The 14,707-nt window shown below is 54.7% G+C and overlaps 1 protein-coding gene across 1 annotated transcript in view; it reads right to left on the bottom strand.

Annotated features, from left to right (window-relative positions):
- The window catches only part of LOC115937841 (cadherin-23-like), a 277,920-nt gene that overhangs the window by 194,348 nt on the left and 68,865 nt on the right, over positions 1–14,707 (bottom strand). Inside the window, exons 3-5 of the mRNA XM_081823095.1 lie at positions 10,061–10,203; positions 9,442–9,489; positions 9,238–9,330 (exon numbers count right to left, since the gene is read on the bottom strand). Of these exons, the coding sequence (XP_081679221.1) occupies positions 9,238–9,330; positions 9,442–9,489; positions 10,061–10,203 (284 nt within the window). The remainder of the gene's footprint in view (positions 1–9,237; positions 9,331–9,441; positions 9,490–10,060; positions 10,204–14,707) is intronic.

The following is a 14,707-nucleotide window of genomic DNA, read 5'->3' on the forward strand; positions in this document are numbered from 1 at the left end:
CCGATTGGTGATGAAGACAGTGAACAGGGAAGATTACATGTACCTAGTGATTATGCTCTGGGTGAAATCTCTCGGCTGTATTACTGCATCTGGAGAGAAGAGCCGGCTTTTTCATCGACGGACAGGAGGCTTCCACTTAAGGTTATTACAAAGAGGGAGAGCCCAGTCCCTCCCAGCTTCTAGCCAGTGCCACAAAGTTGAAAAGTAATTAAAGGCTGCTAAGGAATCAGAGAAATTATAATAATTCCATCAACCAAGCGCCTGCCCGCTTTCTCTTCTTTCCCCCCTCCTGGCAGAAAACAAGGTGGGTCAAGCAGCCTGCAAGCATATCCATACCAGCCTGTTGTGTGGGGGGCCTTGCTGTCAAGGGGGCTGCCAGGCCTGTCCCCAAGCTGTTCTGACAATACTCCAACTTGTTTGGTAAATCAAGAGGCTGAGACAAAATTCCAGGGTCCCCAGAATAGGAGAAACAGCTGTGGCATGCTGGCGGTCAATCAACACACTCACACAGCCCCGGTGCCCTACACCGGGAGGCAGCCCGCCAGGCCACCGCTCTTGAGCTTGCGGGGGCTGCAGGAGCCCAGGAGGCAGCGCCCCTCCCCTCTCCCCAGCCTGGCTCTGGACATCAGACCCCCCCTGGGCAAACAGCACTACCCCTCCAGCAGAGGGATGGAATTAGGCTCGTGGGTTCTGGAGACCATTTCCCTGAGAATCTTCCCACTCACACCCCAATATCAATCAATCAGGCCATAGCAAAGGAGCCCATCTGCCAAGCTCCTTGGACCCCAAGCAACTTTCCTGAAGCTCTCTGAGAATTCTTCATAACAATGGGAATACCTGTCACCGACCCCAAGAGAGTGGTACTTCATACACGGGCTCTCCTGGAACTTTCACACCCCCAATGTACCCCCATTTTACAGATGGAGACACTGAGGCTCTGAAAGACCAAGCATCTTGCTTGTGGCCTCCCACTGTGGAGTTAGGACCTGTGTGTTCGTGGCTCCGTCACCCGGTGCCACAGTAGGGATCAGGGTCCCCATGTCACTGATGGCGCACAAGTCCTTCCGACCATTAGTGTCCTCAGCCGGCTGCCCACCCAGGGTCTGAGGAGACCCCACTGCCTGGGGGAAAAGGGGTGCAGGCCGGAGACCTGGCCCTTCCGGCAACAGGCCCCACCACAGGGGAGAGGAGGCCATTTAGAGAAAGGCCGTGGGGCTTTCACACGTGGGGCTGGCAGCCCAACCATGTGGCAGGAGCATCTCCTCGCAGCCGGCTCTCATCTCCTAAAAGTCCCTTTAGAGGGTCTTTACTCAAAGGGCAGGGGCACAGTTAAAGGTGTCCCGGCATGTGCCAGCGAATCCCTGCTGCATGCGAGCTGGGCTCTGCCCCCGGGCCCCTGCTTCATATTCACGGCGGAGGGTCCTGCAGCCATTGCAGAATTATATGAGCCCCCAAAGACTCCCAGCCAGAATCGGCGAGGAAACTGGTGTAATGAAGAACATTATTACTGTTCAAACAATATAATAATTTTAATTACATCTGGGCTCCTTCTGTTCCCTGCTCCCATGTTGCCCTCTCTCCTAGTGCGGAGCATGGTGGAGGGCGCTCACAGCCCTGGCCGTGCCCCAGTGGGCACGGAAGGAGGAGGTGCCGCGGTGGTCACGGGGGCCCCGGAGGAGCAGGCTGATGTTCCCCTGTAGGGACGGGTCTTCTACTTCTCACAGAACAATGTTGTATGCACGTCCAAGGACCCAAATCTTAGAGGCAGGGGCACACTAACTCTGTAGGTCACTAGGTAGGGGTGTTACTATGACTACAGCAGAGTCTTGACCTCCAAAGGTGGTCCTCACTCTAGAGAGTGGGCAGCGGGCTCCGAGTGAAGTTTCTCCACTGAATTGCTACAGCCTGTGTATGGGGTGTGTGTGACAGCCCTCAGCCGTGGATGGGGGTAAGCCGTGGATGCGTGAGGCCCCGAGCTCCCGCTCATCTGCCCGCATCCTGGCTCTACGGGGTCTCATCTTTGCGACTTTGGGCAAATTATGAGCAGGCCAAGGCAAAGCTACAAAAAGACACATGCAAAGATGCCGAAGATGACAAAGAGCAAGACCATGGCTCTCGTTGAAAGTATACTCAACTCCGGGGGACTCGGAGAAGTCGTGGAACTTCTCTTGGCCTCAGTTTCTCTCATCTCTAAAATGGGAACAAAAATTCTCCCTTAACTTACAGAGTTGTCATGAGGACAAATGAAAGATAGGGAAAATGCTCGGATATAGACAAGATGATATTACCTCAATAAGTATACACTCACTGTTCCAAATACATGCGTGTGCGCACACGTGCACACACACACACACCCCATTCCATCTCAAGACTATGTAGAAACAGGGGGCCCTGCTGCTCTGCCCACGTGCATATGTTACTTCATCGCTACAAGCACCCGCTGCCAGAGAGGAGGTACCTGTCACTGTGCAGACGGGGTGGGGGGCGTGGCCAGAGGAGGTGCAGGCACCTCAGAGTGCTCACTGAGGGGCACAGAGGCGTGGCATAGCTTGGGGCTGCCGCCTGGCTAGAATAAACTACTTTGGCTCTGGTCAGCAGGATCCAGAGCCCCTGAGATGATTTATTGGCCTCCCTCTCCCAGATCAATAGGTGGGTGGTTATAGATGCAGAGGGGGCCGCCCGGCACCATGGCCCCAAGGTATAAATTAATATGGCCTGTCAAGGAACCATCTCTCCTGGCATGAGAGGTGACACTCTCATGAGCAGAGCTGACATCTCAGGGAAGAACGGCCGGCACAAGCCAGTGTGAGCCCCCCTGACCCCCCACCTCTCGCTGCAACCCGAGGATGCAGTTTATAAATCATTCAGCGTCTAATGGGCACGCCGTGAGGAGGACAGCTGGGGGGCAATGCTGTCGGCCCCAGTGGGTGCTAATAAGTCTGGTCATGCCCACCTCTGCACGCTCGGGGCCTCGTCTGGCCACCCCTCCGGGGCTCGCCGTGTGCCCACTGCACGAACAGCATGGCTGCGATTGAGGAACTGGCGGGCAATAGAGGGCACTAGAGAGCTCCAGCAGTGAGCTCTCAGGCGTCCTGTGAGGTGTGGGCACCCTCTCCACCCCAGCACTGCCCCCGCCCTGGACACTGTGAACAATAAAGGACCCCTCGTGCGGGTGAAGAAAGCTGGTGGGGGCAGAGCCCTTTGCATGAAGGCTCCTGCTGTCCTCCCAATTGTCCAAGAGGCAGAGGGAGCAGTGGGGCTCTGCCCAGCTGTGAAGTTCTCGTCCACAGGCTGGGCCCCGGGCTCGGAGTGGAGGGCACACAGTCCCTGCTCAGGCTGGCGGGGGAGACGGATGTACCACCGAATACAGCCTCGGCCGTGAGCCGGACACTTGCTTATGCTGGGCCCTGTGCAAAACACTTCCCACACACGGTCCCATTTACTTGAATCCTCAAAACAATTTTGCAAGGCAGGCTTAATGATTTCCATTTTGCAGGTAGAACCAGGCCTGTCTCCTAATCCTGGCTCCATCCTTGGCTAGCTCTGGGCAAGTCACGAAGCTTCTCTGTTTCCACGCCCATACCCGTGGCCTGGGACTAACAACGTGGCTAGCCTGTGAGGCGGCAGTGAGCACTCGGGGAGCACCCACATGCATGGGAAGCACGGCCTTGGGCACAGAGGGAACTCTCAACAATAACAACGGCGTCAACTTATTATTATCATAGAAATGAATTACTTTGGGGGCGCCTGGGTGGCTCAGTTGGTTAAGCGACTGCCTTCGGCTCGGGTCATGATCCTGGAGTCCCGGGATCGAGTCCCGCATCGGGCTCCCTGCTCAGCAGGGGGTCTGCTTCTCCCTCTTCCCTCTCGTGCTCTCTGTCTCTCATTCTCTCTCTCTCAAATAAATAAATAAAATCTAAAAAAAAAAAAAAAAAGAAAAAAAAGAAATGAATTACTTTGTTTCACTGATACATGCTTACCAGTAATCTCCTTCTCCCTGCTTTCCTGTCTCTAGTAAGGAGCTCCAGAGAGGAATGACTTTCATCTGTCCTTGCTAAGTGACATGGAGAGACGGGGTGGCCTTGGGGGACCCTGGCTTGGACCATGTCCCCAGCCACGGCTGGGGGTGCTCAGGCCCCTGCTTTCTCATTCCAGTCCACCCTTCCCCTCTTCCAGCTTCCTCCCCACCTCACAGCTGGTCACCCGAAGCCACGAGTGACAAAGATCTATGCAGGACCTGTCTGTCACAGTGACCTGGGCAGGGACCCAGGGAGCCTACTCCCAGCCCAGCTCTATTTCCACAAGGGAACACTGGGTACCAGTGAGGGACACACATACCCCAACAGCCACTGGCCCCTCTTCAACAGGATCCCTGGTCAGGGGTTAGGGTTCACTTCCCTCTTTTGGAAATTCCAATATATGAAAAGAAGCTAAAGGACAGAGAGTATATGATATTCAGAGACACCATAATCTCCTTCTGTGACTACCAAACTTCTACACATCCTGTGAGGTCCCAAACAAATAGCCCCTGTGTAGAGACTAGGTCATTCCTTCCACAGAGCTTCCCTCCTGCTTTGCACACCCTAAGCTACCATGGCATTTAATACATTTATATGTAGTTAGACCTCCTCTTACTTGTCTTTCTCCCTGTAAAATTATCTCCCCCGAGGACAAGACCTTGGTCTTGGTCACCAGCATTTTACTGAATATACAATGAGCCACAAACGGGGCTAAGGGCTTTACCCCCTTGCATTATTCTATCTCTCACAATGACCCCACAAGGCAAAAGTGTGGCTTATCTCATAGATAAGAAAACTGAGGTCCAGAGAGGTTAAGTCACCATCCAAAGTTGCACAGCTGGCAAATGGGAAAGTCCTTTTACTCTACCCTACACATCCGAGTCAGCTCAGAATCCGTGGGCCTTGCTCCATGGCTATTCGGCGAGTGTTTGCTGTGTTCGTTTAAAAATAAAAATTGGGAGTGGATCAGGGAACGGTGGGTCAGCTCTGGGCTTCAAAGGACCGGCAGAATTGAGTCAGGCTGAGAGAGGAAAGAGAACACTCCAGTACCAGTTAGAACAGTACAATGTATGTGTGTTGGAGCAAGAGAAAAGAGAGACGCAGACACAGGCTTCTGGGCACTGAATCGGCCCCTGGGCTGACAGCGCCATCCACGCGGAGGAAGCCGGCAGGGAAGGCGAGAAAGGTAGGTTGAGGCCAGGTGGATAACAGCCTCAACTGCCCAGCTATGGTGGCTGAACCTGTCAGAACTTCAAGGACACGGCCGTCCCTGAGATTACGGAAGCCCTCCTTGACTCCCTGATCCGAGGAGCCACCCGGCACCATCCGACTTCTAAACTCGTACCCATCTTCCAGCCTCAACACCCCAGCCCCAGGGTCACCTCTCTGGGGCACACCTGGAGGGCTGTGGGGGAGGGGTGGCCCCAGGAGGACACAGGGGACAGGGTAGCGCTGAAGGTCAGCGAGGCGGACACACACCCCTAATGGAGGTAGTGGAGCGGGGCTGCTGGGCACAGACACAGGCAAACACGTTTGAGCAAATTGGAACGCCATAAAAGTCTATTACAGCAAATCAAATAGCAGTCAGCAAGACAGCCATTAGCCTGAAATGAATACACGGGGACTTAATGAGGTCTGTCGAGGCTGGCTTGGTGAATTAAGTTGCCAATTCTAGCAGGATTTCCCTTTTCTTTACGGACTTGAAAGCATCCACGCTGCCTCGTTAGGGCTTCGACAAGTGAATTGCAGGGCCTTTCACCCTGATAAAATGGATAATTACATGTAGAACAGCTTAGTGAGGGGAGAGGGCTGGGCAGGAGGGGAACCAGGAGCACAGAAACCCAAACACACCTGTCTGACTTCTGAGCAGGGGCAGGGCCAGGCAGGGGGTCTCGGGAGGGAGACGGGCAGGGCTGCAGGGCAGGGGGCCAGCGAGCTTCTCCTGGAGAAAGGGGCAGGGCCTGGTCTTGATCCGGACTCCCACCCACTCCGTTTCCGGGCCCGAGGACACGGGTCCCCATGGGCCATGTCTCCGGGGCTTGGATCACCAGGGGAGTTTGTTAAAAATGCAGCTTTCTGGGCTGGCTCTTTCCAAACTACTGATTCAGGGTTGGAGGAGTGCAAGAGTATGTATCCTAACTAGTCCCCCAGGAAATTCTGATGGGGAATGTTTGGGACCTTCTGGTTCCTCCCTTCTCTAACACTCAGTTCTGAATGGTTTCTGAAACTCGTGGTTTTCCTACTTTAGCTCCAGGGCTGGGGAGCTCAGTACATCCTTGGGAGGGTAGGGGGGTAGACTGTGCACTAGGTTTCAATATTAGAAAGTTCTTCATTATGTAGACCTAGAATTTGTCTCCCTATAAACTTGCTCTTCACACCCATCCTTGGGTTCTGGGCACAACAGACCCCCACATTATCAGGGCCCCTAGGGCTGGGGACAGTGGATGCTGAGAAGGTGAGGGAGAGACGGCAGGTGGCTGGCACGACCCGAAGAGGAGCTCAGTAGATGGAAACAGCCACGGGAGTTTCTCTGCCAGCCCTTGAGGAATAATGAAGTACTGAAGGAGAATTAGGAGCTTCTCCTGCTGGGATTTATCCTCAAACCGCTGGCTATCAGCCCTAGAAGGAACCTGGTCCAACTCCCCAGTTTAACAGCTGTTGGAACCAAAGCCAGCAGGGGCAGTGATAGGCTCAGAGTCTCACCCAGCCAGTAGCTGGCACAGCCAGGACTAAACCCCAGGTGTCTTGACCTACAGGAGCTCCACTGCTCACCTTGGCAAGCGTCAGCTGGAAAGCCACCTCCTCCAGGAAGCCCGCTGAGATTTCTCTGATCACTTTGGCATCCCCTCAGCACGGACAACTCACAGGGTCTCCAGGGCCCCCTTCTTTCTCTAGTTTGCATTCTCACCCTGTTCACTTCCATAGGGCCTCTGCCACACATCATGCTTCTGAAGGGCAGGGGCCTGGCGTTGCCAGGGTGACCTCCAGGCCAGCAGGAGAGCCCAGGCTCAATTCTGGGCCAGGAGCCAGCAGGCCCTTCGCTGGTACCTCAGCTGGGGCCTGAGCCAGGCAGCTAAGTTCTAGCTCAGGTGACCACACCAGGCCAGGGCTGGTGGGTGCCAAGCCACCTCGGGTCAGGAGTGGTCAGGCCTTCATCCACCTGACACCACACCCCACCGGCCACACCCAGCAGCCCTAAGTAGGGCATCACGTATCAAGTCAAGGAGGTGACGTGGGGATGTTTACAGGCAAGTAAACCACACAGGCTGTCCTCCAAGAGCCATGTGTCCTTGTAGCTGGCCCCTCTCAGCCCACCCTCTCCTCATCAGATGCATAGGAGGCAGGCTGCTTTACCCTGCCGGTCCTCTGTTTTTATTAGATAAGGAGGACTATGGCCCAGAGAGGGTAAGTGACATGCCCAAATGGACTCAGTGGCCTGGAAGCAGAGCAGGGGCTGGGCCTGGGGTCTCCCGCCGCTGGTTCTGCCTCCTGTCATTGCGTGTTCTTCTGGCCTTCCAGGTCTCTGTGTGGCGAGAGCCTGGCACAGTGCCCAGCCTACAGAGACACTCAATAAATATTTGTTAAATAGATGACTGACTGAAGAGGCTCTCTCCTTGAAGGCAGAGGCCTTCGGAGAATCCCAGGGGATTCCAACAGGGTGGTGTTGAGGTCATATCTCCTGGCAAGGTAGGGAGGAAAAAGGCTGGCCCTGGCCCAAAGGCTGGGGAGGAGGGATGTGACCTCTCGTCCCCTTCCCTGTGAGGGAAGACAGAGGGCAGCCATGCCTGCCAGGATGGCAGCTGAGCAATGGGTCCAAGGCTCATTAACTCTGAGCCGTGCCCTTGGTTTCTGAGCCTGGGCCCAGAGTGCAGGCAGGCACGTAGAGACCCTTAATTAAATTAGGGAGACTTCCAAATGAGAGGGGGCCCAGAGCCAAGCTGCAGTCCTGGACACGCTGGCCACAGCTCAGGGCACTGTGTCCCCATGCTTGGGACTGTGGTTTCTCCCTCCTTATGCTCTGCCCCGTCAGGGGAAGGGCGCGGGAGCCTCTGGTGTGTTCCTACCCACACACTTGTCCTCACTTTCCTCCATCTGGCACAACCATAGGACCACTGGCTCATAGCTGAGTGAGGAGGGCCAGGAACAGGAACAGCATGAGACAAGGTATCACCACCTTGGAGGGAATCTGAGGGCTGCCCTGGGAGTCAGGAGGCTCAGGGTCAAAGCTGTGTGACCTTGGCTAAGTCACTGTCCCATACTGAGCCTCAGTTTTCTCATCCACAAACTGAACAGATATTTTCTAAAGACTCTTCCAGTCTCCTGATCCAGTGACATATAATATAAAGGGGCTGGAACTCAAACGCCGTGGTGCTGACCTGCCTCTCCCCAGTGGATTCCATCTCCAGTCCTTCCCAGGCCAACCCCTTATTGCTGCCATTCAACCCAGAGCCCTGAGGGCAGGCCCGAGGGACACCCAGCAGAAGCTCTTTACCCACCACCTTCAAGGTCTTTGAATGGCTAACTGCCAGCCCAGAACACTGCCATCAGTCACTGGGAGAGGGATAGTAAGCCATGAGAACCCTAGTTCCATTGGGAGCCAGCAGCCAGCTTATTAATGAACCGTTTGTAATGCAATAATTTGTACTTCTCAATTACCGGCGATGGCTTGGTTTTACATGCATGCACTCATGCAAACACACTCAGAGTACACAGACGACCCAAAGGAGCAGAGAGGGCCAGGGAGATGGGGGGCAAGCATAAGGCTAGGGAAAGAAAGTCCCTTCCTGGAGCTACTTGCTTCCTGTGTCCTGGCGGGGGGTGGGGGGGTGGTTCTGGCCACAGCTGGAAAGTCTGGGGTCGGGCCTGCCAATCCACGTGCCCGAGGCCCACACTGGCTATGCGTGGAAGGAAAGAGGCCACACCACCTGCTCCTCCCAGCTCCTGTCCTGCCCCGCCTCCAGCTGGAGTTGTGGGGCTCATCCCAGGCAGGCCTTCTATCAGACCTGAGGCTACCACTAACCCACTCTACCTTCGGAGGTGTCGGCCCGGTCGCCAACCTGCCCAGAGCTGGCACTTGGGCTGCGGGGTGGGCGGCAGAAGCAGAGCTGCAGTTGCCCCTTCCCCAGCTTCAGCCCGTTCCCAGGTAGCCCTGGAGCGGCAGTGCCGCACCCCGCCCCCGCCAGCCCCGTCCCTCAAGCGCGACCCTGCGGGCTCCTACCTCAGGGATGCGGACGCTGTAGGGCTGGTTGTGAAATGTGGGTGCGTTGTCGTTCACGTCCCCAACCTGTATGTTCACCTTCCGTGTGATCACCTGGCAAGAGAAGAGTGGGGATTTAGTGTTGGCATGGGCCCCTTGCCTCTTTCTGCCCAAGGCCCCGGGCGTCTGCCTCCCAGGACAGCAGGGGCCTCAGGAGACACTCACCCCCTGGTGGTCGCTGACAGAGAACTCCACTGTGAACTCAGATTTGGTCTGAAAGACAAGGGAGGGAGGGAGAAGGCAGAGTTAGAGAGAGGCACGCTGACGTCCTGAGTCCTGGGCCCTGGGCTCTCACCTGCGCTCGGCCTCTAAACTGCTGTGTGATCTTGAGCAAGTCACTAGACACCCCTGAGGCCCCTTCTTCAAGTGTGAGGAGAAAACAAAGGTTGGGGTTTCAAACTCATACCTTAATTTGCTAAGGGCGGCCTTGTCACCAATTCCTGGGTCTCTGGAAAGTGTCCTTTAGGGGAACATTGTTCCCGGGGGTGGACCTGTAAACACCATGGAGCCACCATTCTACGGGGGATGAACCCTGGGTCACTGTCCTTCTTGGCCGTCCAGGGCTCTCCCTTGCTTGGAGACACCCCAACCACCCCATTCCAACCCCAAGTCCGACGTCAGCACTGGCCCTGGAAGAGGGACACCATTTCGGCAGGAAGATGCTACTTCGGGGTCAGGATGGGGCCTCAGAGGAAGGCCCCTGAAAGATGATGAGCCAGCCTTGCACAGTGTCTGCCTCTGCCCCCCAGGAAAGAACCGGGACAGGGGTGCGGCCAGGTCGTACCTCTCTGTCCAGCGGCTGCCTCAGCCACACCACACCTGTATCAGGCTCTACGGCAAAGAAGCGGGAGGCCTCCTCCCCAGACACTCCGAACACCAGCGGGTCATTGTCCATGTCTCGGGCCAGCAACTGCGTCACAGAAGAACCTGGAACAGCCGTGGGAGAGATCAGAGGGCAACTCCAGGCGGTTGGTCTACTCCTCCGCACCTTGCTAAGGCAGCTGAATCCCAGCGGAAGCCGCCACCCCACAGACCGCCAGCAGGTCACGGGGCCTCTCTGCGCTCTGACCCCGGCTCCCTGGCCCTACCTTGGCCACTTGTCACAGCGTGTATGTGCCCGTCACAGAGAACTGTGGCTCACCATGTTTTAGGAGGCTAACGGACAGCTGTGATCTGGGCCTGTCCCCCTTTTTTTCTGAGTTTAGTGTGGAGACTCCCTCCTCCACGTGGCTCAGATGAGGGTAGGCCCCTTCAATTCTTCTGTTCCAGGATGGACACGTAACTCAGCCGTAGCCAATCAGAGCATTCCATCTCCCTGGTCGCAGGGATTGCTTCAGGGATGAGCACGGGTCCCAAACAAGCCAGTCAAAGCCAACCCTGGGACTTGTGCTGGAACCACTGGGAAAGGGGAGCCCTCCTTCCACCGGGGTGGCTACCTGGGCCCTGCAGGCACCCATCTCTGGCACCGCCCAGGAAGGGTCGGCCTGAGAATGAGGCCAGCAGGAGGAAAACAGAGCCAAACGGTGCACAGAGACTCCGTTTGAGGGCGTGTGGCCAGCTGTGCCTGAGTTTAGCTTCAACCTCTGGACTTCTCAGCTATATGAGCTAATAAATCTGCCTCCCCTCACATTTTTTTCTTTGGCCTGAGTCCGTTGAGTTGGATTTCTGCTTTTTGCAAATGGAAGCACCCTTTCTAATTCACAACGTATTACAATACTTGGCGTTTACCCAACAGTGACTAGGTGCTGGCCTTGTGCTAAGTGCTGAGGTAAACAGAGATTAGGAAGATGTGGCCCAGCCTGCAGGAAATCGAGGCCAGAACTGGGCTCAGGGTGTGGTTTCTGTTCACAAGAAGAGGACTGAGGTGTCCCTGTTCCCCAGGAAACACAGCCCTGGCCAGAGGCCCCCAGGATGCCTGGCCTACAGCCCTGCCTAAGAAGCCCTAGTGTAGGGTACCTCCCCCCCGCCCACCCGGGGATCACAGCCCTCCCTAGGTAGGCTTTGGGCAGGGTGACCCACCCCCTGGTTTGTCTGGGATGGAGGCAGGACACATACTAAAACCAGAAGGTCCCAGACAACTGGACAGGCGGACCGCCTTAGCTTCAGGAGGTCCCTGCACCTCCGGGAACTGTGCAAAATGTCATGAGTGCACAGTGTCACAAAGAGTGATTAAGTAATTGATCATGGCCCACAGTTAGTAAACGGCAGAGCTAGAATTCAGATCCCAGGCATTCTGGGTCCAGAGCCCTTGTTTGTTTCCACAACCTGACACATCTCAACACTTGACACGTGAACTCAAGATTCAGGACTTCTATGGACATGATTCTCTCAGACCCTAACTGGAAGCCTAACACTTGGAAGATACTGGGCAATCACTGGGCTCTGCGGATATGCCAGACGGAGTACTAGGCTCATTCACCCAGGTTCTCTCATTAAATCCTCCCAGCAACTCTTTTGGTAGCCATTATTCTACCCACTTTACAGATTAGGAAGTTGAGGATCAGAGAAGCAAAGTGTCCTCTCCAAGGTCACAGCAGAGCAGGATATGGCAGTAGCCAAAGGGATGGGGAGGAGGTGAGAAGCAGGAGGAAGAGGAGTAAAATCATGGAACAGAGTCAGAACAACCTCAGAGACCTTTTGGGGAGCCCAAACTTCCCATTTTAAAGATGGAGAAGCTGAAGGCATTTCGCCAGTTTCCCAAAGTACAATGGTGTGGGACAGAGTCCATAGCTAGAACCCAAATTTCCAGACTCCCAGTGCAGGGCTGCTTCTGGTTGAGGAAGGAGGAGGTATATGAAGTCATAGATAAACCAAGCGCATCTCCTCAAAGCATCTGTGTTGTTCAGTGGCAAGCAATCGCTTTATACTAAAATAAACCGGGATATTTCTGAACACAATGTAACACAATGTAACAATTTATTTTTAAAAATGGAACCTAAAGCTATAAAAGAACTTCCAGCCTCCCCCCGGGATGCACATTTCCTTTCTGTTCCCCTCAGGTGTGCTTTAGCGGCAAAGTTTGGGGAGCCCTGAGCTATTTCCTAATGCTTTGGGGAGATCCCATATGAGGAACCTGAGGCCCCAAGCGGTCCCGCCTGCGCACAGTATGACAAGTCCATGGCGGCCCCCTGGAGTGAACACTTCACCTGCCAACCACCATCAGGATCCAGCCCACTTCGGGGATATGGGACCAAGCTCTCTGCTGGCCGAGTTCTGGAAAAGACCACACTGGCCCTCCAGCCAAGGTCATATGACTCAGCCAGATATCCCAAATGGCTCTCTCAGGCCCAATGCTCAGGCCCTTCCAAGAAGGGGGGCACTGGGCAGGACATGGATGGGGCCATCAGCTGCTGTCACCCACCCTATAATTTCCTGGACTTTTATCCATTTTCCCTTCAATTATGTGCTGCTCAAAATGGTCCTTTTCAGCTTCCTCACAGGCTCTTGCCTGCTTATGCCTTCTTTGTGTCCCAGGTAATTGCTAGTGACCTTTTCTAAGTGTACTAATTAAAGGTGCTGATTTAATATTATATTTAAGACAAGACGCCCCGCAATTTTCCAGCTGGGCACAAACTCCCCCGCCCAGGGCTGTTCTGCGACTCCGCAGAAGCTGGGCCTCGCTTTGGCTTCTCTTGGACACAGAGCTCTTTTCTCCACCAGGAAGCCTTCCAGCCACCCCTGTTTGCACCATTCACGCAGGAATGAGGCCAATCTGTGGAGCCCCACTCTAGCCCAGTGGTCCTAGCTGCAGCCACTCAGGAGAATCATCCCTGGCTGTGGGGCCCTAGGGTACACACATCACACTCTAGGTTTGCTTCCCACCTGAGAAGCAGATAATATGCCCTCCGATGCAGACTGTGAAATACCTGGAATTTTGTTGTGTTTTCTTCCAAAGTTGTGATAAAATAGATAGAACACAAAATGCATCGTTTTAACCATTTTAACATATACAATTCAGCCATATTAGGTACGTTCACAGTGTGGTGCAACCATCACCACGATCTGCTTCCAGAATATTTTCATCACCCCCAAAAGGAAACCCATACCCACTCAGCAAGAATTCCCCATTCGTCCCTCCCTCTCCCTGGCCACCACAAAGCCACTGAACGTCTCTCTGAATTTGCCTGTTCCAGATATTTCATATAAATGAGATGCTATGAGGGGGTAGTCTTAGTCTTTGTGTCTGGGTTCTTTCACTCAGAATAAAGTCTTCGAGGTTCATCCATGTTGTAACATAGTATGTAATCCCTTCCTATGGCTGAGTCACATTTCCTTGTAGGGAGAGACCACATTTTTTGTATCCGTTCACCTGTTGATGGATTTTTGGGTTGCTTGTTGTGAATTGCGCTGCCGTGAACATTTGTGGGCAGGAACCAGGAACGAGGAGTGGAATTGCTGGGTCCTGGGTAATTCTACATTCAACCTATTAAGGAGCTACCGAATTGTTTTCCACAGTAGCCGCCCCATTTACATTCCCACTAGCAGTGGATGAGGCCCGGAGCGATTTTCAAGGGTAGGAAGGATACTCCATGATTGACTGGGGCTAGACAACCCCTTGCACGGTAGAGAGATGGGAGCTGGGCAGCCCTCCATCCCAGATGCTACTGGTACCCAGCCCGCTAGGCCTCAGCACATCCCACTGTCACAGACGCCAGCCCGACCTCCAAGTGCCAACCTGGGACTCTTTGCTGAGGGTTCTGGCCATCAGAGACTGCTCCCCCCACCCCGGACAGGCTGGACGTGCCAGGGACTAAGAGCCCCAGCAGCACTGCTCGAAGAATGACTGATGCAAGGTGGTGGATAAAGAGATGGCAGGTAACCACTCCAGCTCCCTTACCTCTCGGGGGGCTAATGCAGAGGCGTGTTGTACGCTGCCTCTCAGAGCTCCCCACTGGGACTCACCCCCAGTGGCCTGCGGTGCTGACTTGGTTGGTCCTGCATCTTCACCTCCCTGTCTCACCTCCTCACTCCTCACCTGCGTTTCCTGGAACCCCCTTTCCAACAAACGATTTGCACCTGAACCCTCATCACCAGGCCTGCTTTGGGGGGGAACCCACAGAAGATACCCCCTAAAATTGTGGCATCAGAATCACCCAGGAAGTAACAGTATAGACCCCCAGGCCCTGTTGACTCAGTTGGCCCCGGGGGTGGAGGGGGGAGCCCAGGGTGTGAACTTTTATACAGCAGCCCCACTCTCCCTGCAAGAGACCCTGATGCCCAGCCAGGCTGGGAAGTCCTGAGACTGCTTTATAGCAGGGTGATCTTCAAATATTTAACAATGGGCACAGTACAGGCCCAATCAACCAATCAGAAAGGATGCCGGCCATAAACAACCGGACTGGTGCGTACCGTCTGTAAGTCAGCCTGGTTTATGGCTCCCATTGTAGATGCAGAGAAAAGCTCCTCCGGCCCCAGGATGATTTAAAGGCTC

This window comes from Leptonychotes weddellii, chromosome 6, assembly GCF_054177405.1.
Source record: "Leptonychotes weddellii isolate Sample4059 chromosome 6, ASM5417740v2, whole genome shotgun sequence".
NCBI classification, from domain to species: domain Eukaryota; kingdom Metazoa; phylum Chordata; class Mammalia; order Carnivora; family Phocidae; genus Leptonychotes; species Leptonychotes weddellii.